The sequence below is a fragment of the Accipiter gentilis genome, chromosome 7 (assembly GCF_929443795.1).
Source record: "Accipiter gentilis chromosome 7, bAccGen1.1, whole genome shotgun sequence".
NCBI lineage: Eukaryota > Metazoa > Chordata > Aves > Accipitriformes > Accipitridae > Astur > Astur gentilis.
Window position 1 is genome coordinate 7124523 of NC_064886.1, and position 13687 is coordinate 7138209.

At 36.4% G+C, this 13687-nt stretch overlaps 1 protein-coding gene across 1 annotated transcript in view; it reads right to left on the reverse strand.

The window, feature by feature from the left end:
• Positions 1 to 493: 493 nt before the first annotated feature.
• The window catches only part of LOC126040841 (protein HIRA), a 38680-nt gene continuing 25486 nt past the window's right edge, over positions 494 to 13687 (reverse strand). Inside the window, exons 16-25 of the mRNA XM_049805799.1 lie at positions 12335 to 12539; positions 11475 to 11579; positions 10569 to 10717; positions 9266 to 9427; positions 8457 to 8515; positions 7328 to 7433; positions 5408 to 5530; positions 4121 to 4284; positions 1988 to 2076; positions 494 to 1402 (exon numbers count right to left, since the gene is read on the reverse strand). Coding sequence (XP_049661756.1) covers positions 1286 to 1402; positions 1988 to 2076; positions 4121 to 4284; positions 5408 to 5530; positions 7328 to 7433; positions 8457 to 8515; positions 9266 to 9427; positions 10569 to 10717; positions 11475 to 11579; positions 12335 to 12539 — 1279 coding nt within the window. The 3' untranslated portion in view covers positions 494 to 1285. The remainder of the gene's footprint in view (positions 1403 to 1987; positions 2077 to 4120; positions 4285 to 5407; positions 5531 to 7327; positions 7434 to 8456; positions 8516 to 9265; positions 9428 to 10568; positions 10718 to 11474; positions 11580 to 12334; positions 12540 to 13687) is intronic.

A 13687-nucleotide genomic window follows, 5' to 3' on the forward strand; every position in this document is an offset into this window, starting at 1 on the left:
TACCTTGGGGAAGAAAACAAGTTGATTGATTTGGTTTCAGTGGAATTCCAAAGCCACTCCACAAGTGAACTGCTGGCTGGCCACCAGCACTATTTTGTTATTATGAAATGCCACACAAAGAACATAGCCATAACTGCATGAAGCTCATTTCTTGTTGCAGTGCTGACCACTTTTGGCAGTGGTCAGGGGAGCCTATTTTGCTTTGTGTTGCCTGAGATAATGAGCATTCCCACACAGCTCCTGCTCCCTCGGCTGAGATGTGGCTCCAAAAGAAAACATACCTGGTCTAGGGAGATCACAAGTACTTGTCTGATCACGCTTTCAAAGATCACCCAGATGGTATTATTTATTTCTAGACATGTTAACAAGATTCAGCCTGTGTTGACATTTCTGGAGATGCCTGTGCCCTTTGTAATAATTCAAGACCACGTTTTGGCTTTTTGTTTTTTAAACCAATGCAATGTTCATTTATTTTTGTACTTACAAAAAAGAGCCACCCCATTGTATCCCTCCCCCTCCCCCCAAAATGCCTTTTACAAACATTTAAAAATTAAAAACCAGATGATGACATGTTAATTTGGTGGAATTATTTTGAAACATAGCTTTTGTAATTAGAGTTAAATTTCCTACAAGATGACTTTGTAGAGATAGCCTGATTATCGGCCAAATAAAATTCCATATTACAAGTTAGCAAATTCTAGTACAAAAATAGTCCATGTGTTAGAACAGCCTCTTATTATTATTATATTCACAGGAAAGAGTCTATTGGCTGCATAATACCTTAATATTTATGAAATTTCTTTTTATGTGGCTCATTCATCTAATTTAATATAGTGTTGAGCCTCAATAAATCCTCAGGCAAAAAACCCCTAAACAGGGTTAAATATGCTGTTCAGTGTACTCTGAAGTACTGTGCTTTTCACAGGACATCCAAGAAACCTCACAAACAGTTCTCAGCTAGTTTCGATATTAAAATGAGATCCAGATCCAAAAGGACCCCCCTGAAGTACATATCCACGACTTTCCATAGAAACAGAGGCCACAGCTTCGATGGTTAAGTTTCACTTGGGAAACGGTCTAGCTCATCCACTCATTTTCACGAATCCACTTTTGAGCTTCTTTAAAAACTAAAGCAGGTCACTCCTGAAGCATCTGAGACCCTTACAGCACTGCCCTCTTCAGGAGTGTCCCTACTGACCGGGCTCTTGCTCCTCTTCTCTCTCTGGTTAATGCTGTTCAGCAGTTTCTCTCGGACCAGGCCCCGCAGGGAAAATCTGGGGAAATGCTACTTGTCTCTCAAGATGTCTAGCTGCTCTTGATATTCTGTGAAAAGCCTCTGGAAGCGGAGGTTCTGTCCAATAACAGGAAGAAGCTCTTTCAATAGTTCTCTCTTTCGTAAACCCTGCACAAAAAAACCACAAAAGCATTCTCAGAATGTATTACTTGCCATCATGAATATATTTGATAGAGCTGTTTAAGATTCATGCCTTTTATCCTGCCTGGGAGAGGGCTGTATATTTTATGTTCTTACTCTACTTACATGACTCCCAGAATAAAAAACTGTCTTTATATTTATATACACTCATGAAGCTGGTGCAGCCTCTGCAGTTACAGACTCCAGGCGTGCTCTGAGAAGGGAAGACACTTCATTGGCACGTTGCTATTTCAAAGTTGCTGTCTGAAGAATGTGGAGACCTGAACATGCAACTCTGCTCCATCTGCGTGATACTCAAGACAGTACCAGAGCTGAGACTGTGGCACTAAGCATTTTTCTACAGTTTGACATGAAATAAATACAAGTGCCATAGGAGGAAGCCTGCTTATGAGACTAGAACAGAGTACAGAAAGGGTTCCAGGGTCAGCAAAAATAATTTGTGATTGCTTTTTGCCACCAAGTTTAATCATATTTTAAGTTCTATTATATAAGTTCTGTAAGTTTTATGGGAAATTCTTCCTCGTTCTTTGTTAAACTATTACCAGGACTTACCATAACTGTTGATTCCCACTGACTTCCAGCTGAGTAATGGACTGGACCCAGTAAATCCTTGCATAATTCTCGCAAACGATATTCAAACCCTGAATATTATCAGAAAATAAAATCACATTCATAAGCATTTCACTGTATATAACCACTCCACAATGTAACTGACAACATTCAGGAAAGAGTTACAAGTATCTAGGATAAAATAAAGCCAAAAACATTGGTTTCTCAAAAAGTATATTCTTCTTCTAACAGCAAATCTTTGGAAAGCTAAGATGATTTGTAAAGGATTTATTTTAGATTTCAGAAGGGGTTTATTTTAAGTTCTCAAAACCAAAACCACCACTAAAGATGATCTACAATAAGGAGACAAACTGAAGTAGTTACTTCAGTTTGTTTTAACAGCTGCCCTGATCTCAACCTCACTCCCCCCTCCCGCATAAATATACCAGCTTTAAAAAAAAACAAAACAAAAAACACTGGAAAACTGACACACTTCAACAGCCAGAGAAGTAATACAAAAGAGACATCACAAGAGTTGGAAAGCCACAAGATGAAAAACCAGTGAAGGGGAAAAGTTGTCAGGCTTCATTTAATGGCAATATATGAATTTGGAAAAATGGAATCAGGAGTGAAAAAAAAGGAAATCAGACATCCTTCTGAAACATTAAAATATTACTAACTGGAAGAGATCTCTTAAACCTTTAGCAAAAGAGCTTATAATAAAATTAAAATGGATCCAATTAATATACACAAGAGTTAAAAAAAAAAAGTAAAAGAAAGCCTTTAATAAAACCACACACAGTTTCCAGGCCAGCTTTATTCACCCAAAAAAATCAGAGGGGGGAATTCCTTTGCAAGTAACAAAGTCATCTGTTCAAAAGTAACTTGCCAATCAAGGTATAATAGATTGAATATTTTAATGGATTAGAATTCATTAAATGTTGAAACCATCATAGGAATAAAGGGTCAATAATAGGATGTGCAATTTTCAAAATTTAGCAGACCTATAAAACTAGTGAAACAGTAATACACGTATGGCAAAGCAGAATTTGCAGTGACATCCAGTGTATACACACATGCAAGGCAGTGATATTTGTGCAGTGCAAGATGAACCCTGCACACACAACAGAGAGGTTCTTAATTAGTGAAGACTCTTGAAAGTATAACCATCTCTTTAACGTATGACCCAAGATGAACATTTTCATTTCAACTGCGGAAGGACAGAGAGAATCATATGCAGTTCATCAAGCTCTTGTTAAATAAGGTAGGGGTCAAAAGACAAGAATTAATGAGCTCAATTTTAATTTTGCCAACACCTGTTAGGTGGCCTAACATGAACCATTTCACTTCCCTCTGTGTAAAATGATTATGCATGGTGAGGAATACAGCTGAATTAATACAATGGGAACTACTAAATTTGGAATGCAGACAAGCAGAGATACAACAGAGATCTTCAGAATCCAAGAAGCATAAAGTCAGTTGGTTAACCTTATTTAACATAACAGCACAGAGATACAGTGTATTCAAATATAAAATAGACACAAGCAACCTTTCTTGTGGGTTTCTTTCCTCACAGAATTTAACCTGGGGAGCTCACAGTACAGGCTCTTGAAATTTTAGAATGTAAAAAAAGTATAATAAAGTGCAAGTAACACATGCAAATTCTCTGTAGTTTTATGTGCTGTGGTACAAAGTATCAGAAACCAAGCAACTCTTCCATTTCACATCAGGCAGCGATCATCAGTTGGCTGAGGAATGTTACGTATTTTACAAGGTGCTGCTGGTTCCTCTGAAACATCTGTAGTTGCTGCCAGATAATACATACGATACGCCTGATGGACCACTGGACTTTTTTTACAATGCAATTCCTATATTGAAGTCCGCAGATGGCACTGTTTCCCCAGACCATGATCTGTTCACAGTCAGTGTGTCAAAACAGGATTCCTGAGTACTGAGCCCTACAGGAAGCAAATGCACTTCAGCAGTTTGTTTTGGTTTTAAGTAAACACTGAGTCCAGAAGCCAAGTGCTAAAACGAGAATGTTAAGTGCAATCATACATATACACGATGTGAATAAAGTGTTTCTTAAAAGTCCATCAGAGCTGCAAAGAAGTAACACAGCATGGCAGGTCTCACCTTCATTAACCAGGTACCGTGCATAGATAAGGAGCCAGTGGCGATATTCATGACTGGACTGTAACATAAGTGCTGCTGCTATCTGGTTCTCCAGGTATGCAAGCGTTGTTTCTTGTTGCACTAAGTGAGGCATGGAGAACAATCTTGCAGCTTGCCTTCCTGAACTACAAAACCAAAAAATTAACATACCAGCCATAAAATCAGATACTAGTTTAAGGAATATATATTTGTGTAGTACAAGCTATTCTACACTTATATTTCACAGGCACCTAGTGCTTCCAGAGTTCAAACTTTTAATGACAAAGGCAGGACTTCATAGCAAACTGCCTTCCCCACCACTGGACAATTTAAAAGTATCAAGGAAGGTTTTCTGCCTCCTGTTCTTTTTCTCTTCCTTTCATCTGTCTTCTCTTTAAAAACACATGCTTATCAGTGAGCAAGTGCTCCTAAAGCATTTACAGGATTTCTTGCAAAAAAATGTACTGTCATAAGAAGGCTAATTTGAAAAAAGTAACCAATTATTTCCTTTTTGAAAAAAACCACTATTTTTTCAGTCAGGTATTTTCTCTCTCTCAAAAAGAGTGTTGTTTGGATTTCAAATATTTTTCCCAATTAAATCCACACCCCCACATCCCAAGAGGACAGCAATAAAATCATACAACTCTATACAGTTTCTCTCACCAAAAAAAATGAAACTCAGATATGAAGGACAGAAATAGCACAGAAATCTGCCTGGGAAATCTAATTCAAATCCAGGTGAGGAAGGGCTATTAAAAATTACCTACAGGAGTCTGTTCTGGCTCACGCAATTCCCTGCTGATATTTTCAGGTGTTAAAAATATGCATTAGATGACTAATCACTCAACTTTCTCAAAGACTTAATTAAATAAATCCCTTGAGGACAACTGAACTACTCAAAATTTGTAAGCCTACTCCAGAAAGCTGGTAAATTAAAAATGTAAATGTAAAATGTAAGAAATTCAGTTTAGCCAATCAAAATAGTACATGTAAAGAATTGTCAAATACTTTACCCACCCAATAAAGAGCCTCTAAAAGATTAAGTTTAGAGCGTGCTTTCCTGCCCCCCAAGTAATGTCAAAATAACAATAAGGTACAGACTATAGATATGCAAAGGTTTAAAAAAACACTGTATGAGCTACTGATAATTTTAGAACCATTAGCATCTTAAGAATTAACTCACTGATTCAAGCACATAAATAAATAATAGGGGGAAAGAAAAAAAAAAAAGACAAGCATGCTGATTAAATGAAGCAAGTAAGTGCGTACTTTGATGTTCGTCCCTGTATTACAGCTAAGGGCCCAGAACACAGCATGGCTTCTTGGGATGGTAAACTATTCCTGAAGTCTGCACATTGTGCTAGAGAGTCCTGTTTGTCAGAAACAAGATTCCTGAAAAAAGGCAAACAAACAAAAACCAAGTTTGAGGAGAGTAGGTAGTGATATCAAGGGATCCAGCTCTGTTCTGCCTGAAAGCCCAACTTGTATTTTCACAGATAATGAAAAAAATATCACTGAGGTGCTCAGGAATTCCACAGACCCCAACTGTTCCCACTCCATGCCCAAATTCTGTTTGTGCTGTCATGGAAACGTCCCTCCCACCCGCAAAGTTCACAACATTAATTGTATAATACGATTTAGCATTAGTTTTGAAGGAAATGAACTTTCTACTTGTCATTTTACATCTCATAAGAAGTCATGCCCCAGAACGAAGACTGGAGTGAGCACAGGTAATGACTACCTCATTAAGAACTTGATTTCACCTCATGTCAGGTCCCCCCATGCACCAGAAAAGTCATCACAGATCACACACATTGACTATCATTCCCATACATTACAGCTATTCCTTCATACGAAGGGAGTTGACAGTTACAGCTGGCATTTCCACACCTAATCAACGATATAATTTTCACTGGTTTGAGATGCCAAGGGAATCACTGGCTCAAACCAATGCTAAGTTTAGACCTCCAGATAGCTCAGAGGTAAAATGGCACAAATATTTAGAATACCCTTTACTACTTTAACATGTTTACGTTTTTATGACGACTACAGGGATTGCTATTTTATATATTTCCAAGGCTGGGGTACAAACCAAGAAATGACAGCCAATTCAGAATTATGGCTGAGAGCCTGTCCTCTGCTACTTACTGACTGGGAAAATCTCTGCATAATTTCTCAGTTTATCTAAAGAACAAATAAAGTGTTTTTTCTTTTCCAAAGGATTCACATCAAGTAGCTGACTAATAATAATTATTCTAAGGAGGATTTAAAACAATAAGCCCTTTCATCAAGCATGCTTATTACACTTAAGTACAACAATTATATTAAGACAGCAACATGTCTTTTCCTCTTAGAAGAAAACAACTTAGACAACAAAGAATCTGTTTTGGAAAGACACTGTAAATAATTAAACCATGGAAATTTTTTTATGGGAACTCATGCCTTGACAGAAGTAAGAGAATCCAGGGGGAAAGCCTATCTGATACCCATTAATACACAGACTCTTATGTAGCTTTTCCTTGTGTTCAGGTCATCAGTAATAACTCTGCCATGGGAGTTCTCTGAGGTATAATGATTTCTTCCCTCCTCCCCTACCTGACTTAGTATCTTCATTAAACTTTTAAATCTTGGAGACAAAGAGCTCTCTTCAAGCTTGACTGGTCATCAGATCCAAAAAAATATTAAGGGGTGATGGGGACTGACAAAGTCAGGCACATACACGCTCAGGATTGGAGCGCATAGGTCTTATTTTCTCTGGAAACTGAGCAAAATAATTTTAACATGTCTAAACTCCCAACAAAACTCTGAAAATCGCTTTGACAAATTTTACAGAACTGCATTCTTTTACATAAAATGTGAAGGCTGGATTATCTTTAATCATTGCCAAGTACTTGACAGATTCAACTGATGTACATAAGCAAAAGTATATATAGGTGTATGCATCATGTAGGAAAAAGGGATAAAATGAGCTGTAGTTTAACTTTTTTATTTTTAAAATTTATTTTAAACATATCAAATCATAAGAATATAATAGAGTGAAGCCTACACATACAACAGTGAACCAAAGCAAAAATAAGCCTGGTATGTAATCCTATTCAGACTAACCTTCAAAACATGGAGTGAAACAGTAAAACAGAATACCCGTCAGTTCAGCTAAGTTGTAAAAGCAGGAAATAATATATAACTTACCATGTAGAAAGAGAAGGATTAAAACAGTATGCCTTTCCATCAGACATGCTCATTACAGGTATACCATGCTGAGTCAGCAAGATCTGAGAGACAGTTGCATCACTTCCTACAAGTCAAATCAGACAAAAGTATTTCTTTTGGAGTCTTCCATAATGTTCCATAATGGTAAAAAATACTAGCCACCATTAATTATCATAGGAACCAACAGAAGAAGTTTCAGTCAATGTTATTCTCAAGCACGGATAGGAAGGTCAAGACACAAGATAATGATGGTAAGCACCAGGTTCAGCACAGTAGCATTAAAATCACTCTTTTGAAAAATACATTATCAATCTTGATGCTGCAATTTATACAGAACATGGGCTTAATTGGAAGTGTTCTCCATATCTAGGGGCAAACTTCAGCAATTCTGCCATGTCTTCTGTAACCTGAGAAGCTTTATCTTCCTTTTTCCCATTAAGTTGAAGTTCTAAAAGCCAGCATATTTAGAAAAGTGTGCTCTCTAAGAACACAGTATAAGTGGCATAGCTGGAGTCTCTCATTTCCCAGCATATTCAGGCCCAGGGTTTCTGCATGTAACTTCTAACGAAGACATTTAGAAACTGCTAGTTCAACTACATCTCTAGGAAGTTTTGATTAGTACTAGTATGGATTAAAGCTAAAATAGAAGCCAGTATCCTCTGAGACACTGTTTTTTTGATAATTTGTTTTGTGCCAGATATTGGCAATGAAGAAACTGAAGATTTTGAAATAACAAATTGGAAGATAATCAATTGTTGTTCTTCATTAAGATAACAAATATGCAAAATACACACAAAATGCTGTAATAGCAGATTTGCATTAAATATTTATTTTGTGATCTTCACAACACTGAGTTTTCACACTCAGAAGCAAGCCAGAATATAATAAGCTACAGAATCTTGTACAAGTCTGTTACCCGCTGATATTCTCATCCAGTTATTTCTACAGTATTTCAACACTGCCAATGATTTCCCTTTATCACGCAATAACAAAGGAAAATTATTTGCTTAGGCTTTTCAGGTTTTGTAAAATTTCAGCTTATTCAGAAATGGCACTAAATAGTACAGGTGGGCTCAAAGGTTGGTAACTAAATGACCCTTTTTATTACCTGAAAATATTGTTTGCAAAGACTCATCTCTAACAATCGCTGTCTGCTTGTGAACATCCCTGAAAAGGACAAAAGGACAAATCTGCAGTTTACAAAGACCTGAAAGTTCCAAAATCATTTAACAAATGCACTTCAATATTCAAAGTGGGGGTTTTGGGGAGTTTGGTTGTTTGGGAGGTTTTTTCGACATTTTCTTCATTGCTTCAACAAAATTATTTTGACAAACTCAAACCCCTTACAGCAAGACAGAAGTCAATAGCAGAGAACAACTTTTATGGCTCTTTATCAGGAAACCTCATTACAGCTAAACAAACACTAAGGATCCAAATAACTCCTTTAGGAGCTCTGACTTGCATGAGACATTAGATTAAATTAAACAACTAAACAATTTACTGCAGTTTTTATCCTGGTATTTTGAAGATGGCTAGAGTATGTCTAACTCTGAAACTCATGTACTTTATTGGCTAAGTATGATGGAAATTGGAAGTATCTATATTTCTCCTTCCCCTCCTCCCCTCAATTCATTCCATATGCATGTCAAGTCTATCCTAGGGAGGCTGTTTAAACTAGTAACTTCTAGCTGATCCTTTATCTTCCTTCTAGAATCAAATTTGATATTACGGACTGTCCTAGAACAGAAAAGAAACAGGATTCCAGTCCTGCCCAGTTAACTCTTCATATTATATCCAAAAGCGGGCTTGTGTTCAGACCTGATGTGGTTTAAGCCTAAATTACAACAGCAATGAATCGACACAATTGAACAGAGTTACCTATAAAAAACAGCTGCTGCAGCCTAACATAGTACTTACCAAACAGAGAGCGTAGCAGCAGTGGTGAGAGCCATGATGTAAGAACCTGTGCAATGTAGGGTGGAAATGGGTGTATTCAATATTATAGGAGGAAGAAGGCGACGACCACAAGCTGAAAATACCGACAATGTTCGTTTCTCACAGGCTACACTTACAATCTCACTAAAAAAAAAAAATAATCAAAAAGAAACATTTACATTTTTTCAAATGTGAGTAGCATAAAACCAAACTGATTCCTTAAGTTACCATACAACTTGGGCTAATTCCCCAAAATGTAACTATTACAGCTTTTAAAAAAATCCTGCATACCAAAAATAAGAGTCAAAAACTAGACAGATTTTATATATATATATGTATATGTGCATTCCATGCCTCTTTAATTTGATTGTAACTATGATGGTTTAAGGAGATGGGCAAGTGAAGGTTTGCAAGCAGAGATAGTATCTTTTATTAGACCAAAGGCATAGTCGGAAATATCAGTAAAGCTTTTGGGTATACACAAGCTCTTCTTCAGGCCTGTACTTGTATTTAGCTTTAAAATCTGCTGCTTCTTTTTCAGACCTGGACATGGCTCAGGCTTCAGAAATACACTTTCAGTTTAAACTCTGAGGTTGGAACTAAGCAGAGTGGAGAAAAATAAAGATAAAAAAATAGTAAAAGACTCAGGAAAATACTTCCATGTCAGATAACATCCTGTTTAAAATTTTTCATTCTTTAGTAGTAAGCACTTGAACAACTGTCGCTTACCATGATTTAGTCAACTTTAATGAAGAAATTTAAAGGACAAATATAATTAGACAGGAAAATAGCTGTAACGGGCTAATGAGAATTTGTGATGCTTTGAGACTGCATAGAGCTAATACTTGGAGTGAAACTGGTCTTAAGACTAAGAGCAGTATGTATTTTTTATCCACAAAACTTTTATTATAAAAGATTATATAAAAATTACAAAGGGGGATGATAAAACAAGCGAACAGCAGTAGTCAACAGAAATAAGTCAGAATCCCTACAAAAAACTCCACAGGATAAGACTTTAAAAGCATCAGTGCATTAGACCAGGTTAGCTAGAAGAGAAACAGGACATCTTGAGGCAAGCACAAAGAATCACAAAAATCCTGAATAGAAGTGATCCAGTTAATCAACTTTTCTAAATAAATAGATAAAAATACCTTTAAAGCCTCTACTTATTTGTAAATATGTGGGTTTAGATGTAATTAACTTTCTGTAAAGCGTACTTTTGTATCCCTAAAAATGTTTTCTGGCCTTCAGGACCCTCTTTCTCCAAAATATACTACTCTCTTACCAGCTTCCCGCTGCAGTGAGAATTCGACTGGTGAGGACAGTCTCCCATTCCTTTCCTTCTCGATTACACTTTAACCTGCTCAACTTTGAACCTCCCACTGTGGTCATTTCATTCTCCACTTCCAGATACATTGATGGATCTGAACTTACCTGAAATACAAAAAATAAGACACTTTTTGGAAGAGGAAAAGAACTACTCAAAAAAACAGCAACTACTATTTTATCTAAAACAAATGACATTCTGTTTAAAGTAGCTTCAAAATATATTGTGGTACTTCAAAAGAAGCAGACCTCTGAAAATCAGTCTTGGCTAGAACACATAATTTCTTTGTATTTGGAGCATAGGAATAAAGAAAGGTTGTGCTAGTCTGTGCTTCCTAATTAAGGGCATCAGATCAAGTCTAGATGTGCCCAGTCTCCCTACAATCTTGCAGTTAGAACCAGACTACCACAGCCTAAACACGCAGAAAAATTATTTCATAAATATCTGAAGTAATACTATTTGCCAGTCTCTTCAGATATAGAGCACCTCCAGAGAGCTCTCAGAAAACATTTTTCTCTTCAGCAGTGTACCACCAACACAACTAATAACAATGCAGTAGTTACTCCTGTTGAAGACTTATCTCTACAACACTCTTTGGTTAACCAGGAGGAGGGACTGATGAACCAGAGGTATTCCTCTTTGAAGTTTAGCTAGTTCAGAAGTGTCCTATTTTTAGCTGATTTGGCATTAACTTTTCTCATACAGACATACTCTTAGAAGCTGAAGTATACCACCTTGCTTGCTTGAACAGATACATGTATTCAAATGTTAATTTATCAAAGGATCTGGATAATCTAAGAAAATAAAAAAGGGCAGGGTTTTTTTTTTAAAGTATTAAACTTTTTTCCCTTATAGTTCACTTACTTGCAAAGTAAACGATTTCTGTGGGATTGGGGTTGGCAGTTTAAGTGCTAATGCTGGTGCAGAGATGCAAGCAGCATCCTTTTCAGAGGCCAGTGTAGCTGGGGACTGGAAAAAAAAAATAATTGCAAAAGTAGTTAAATTTTTCCATTAGAAAAAAGTTAAACCTAAAGATATTCTATAATACAGATCAATTTGAAAGAGTGTTTTTTAATTCCAAATAATGCCAATTACAAATATTAATATTTTTCCAATTAGTTGTATAAATACAAGTTTTTTAATATAGCTTCTAAGAATTAAAAAAACAAACTAGATGTGATCTTTTTTTTTATAGCCCACTCCTTTTCAGCTGCAAGTAATTAATGGAAATTCTGGTATACTGCACAGAAAAGCTAAGCTCCAACTACTGACAACAGAGCGATCTATATGCCCTAAAATTATGAAAACTCTAATGCAACTTACATCTTCACAGTTCCTAGGAAATTCGTAACCATTTAAGTCATCATATCCAAGCCACACTCTTGTGCTTGGGCCACTCTCCATGAAAGAACACCAAAAACTGATGGCATTTCCTTTTATTCTATACAGTCATTTGGCAGGCTATCACTACTTAGCATGCTTGTACCATTTAGTAAGTAGCTGCATATTTATATAAAGGATGGACACATTTGCCACACCATGTGCATGTACTTTTTATAATCTTAAATTTTAAAAAGAATAAGTTTAAAGGCAAGGAAGAAGGATGGCTAACAATTCTGAGGGACTGATCTACTTGTGTTTCCCTGACTTGATGGAACAAATCAACATGGGACTGACTTTATTAAATGAACATTGAAAGCCACAATGAATCTTATTTATTTCACCTGAACAGTTAAAGTTACTGGTACAAGTCTGGAGTCTTTTCGAGGCCTTCCTTTTTTCTTCTTTTCTACCGTTTCTCCCTCAAGTTCCAGTTTCCGTTTGGGTGCACTGAGTGGCTTAGCAGCTGGAATCTTCTCTTCACTGTCACTGCTGCTCTCCAGAATATCCTTGGGCTTATTGTCTTTAATTAAATTCTGATCCTTCAGTCTGAGCAAGTAAAAAAATATATTTCAATGTTTTACATAAGCTGATTCCAAAAGCTGCCATATATCCTATGCACTGCATTCTTGTAGGTAAGAAGATATATTCTTAGCCTTATCTGAGTGTATTTCAAAATGCACAAAGGCAAGAGGAGGAAGCTGAAGAGGTATGGCAAATCCTTTGCAGAAGTACAATGTGCAATACCTATGTAAGCTGATCAGACATATTCTCTCCTTTAAGAAAATTAATCAAACTGGATAAAGCTGTAAATAACAACTTTATTTTAGCACTCAGTTCCAATTACAATCAGATCTCTTTCCCTGGGCCAATACAAATAATTCAGCACTATGTAAGATGCAAGAGTAGTTCATCTTTTACCCTCCAATGGACATCACACTTTCTGCTTACTCATGCAGAACTTCATTTGTCATTCTGTTGTCTATCTCCAAAAGTTGTGCTATTCAGTTCCGACTACTGTAAGAGGCATATTTGCAAACCACACAAATGACCTCACTGCTCCATTTTCCATTTCAGGAATGCAGTATAACTAAAGATGACAAAGTACAATTCTCTGTGAACTATTTTGTTAACCATTATACGCTAAAATAGGTCATTTAATTGTACTCTTCCTATTCCCTCCAATAGCTGGTTATTAATTCACAACAATGTTTTGCCACTTATTCCATAAGCTAGAAATATCTTCCATAACCCAGACCTTTTTTCTTTGGCATCTGAATTATGCCAGACAATACACTTTTATCCATACTTTACTGACATATTAGAAGCAATTATGAGAGTAATTTAATACAACTTTCTTCCACATCATATAGTTAAACCCTTTGACATAAAAATTTTGAGGTACTGGTATTCAGCAAAAACATGTTTTATTGAGAATAAGTTGAGGAACTACATACTTCTTTCTCAAGACTGCTATTTTTTTCTATTGTTTGTTTTGGTGAAGCAGGAATACTTATGCCATAACATGCTATGTCACAAACCCAAAGGCTTTCTTCTTCTTTTTTTTTTTTTTTTTTTTTTTTAAATCATGTGGATCTAGAGCCAAAAACCCTTAAAATCAAAGCGTCTTCTCTGCGTGCCTTCAAGGCATAAAACTGAAACACAACTGCAGCTATTATGATGATAGGCTGTCTGCA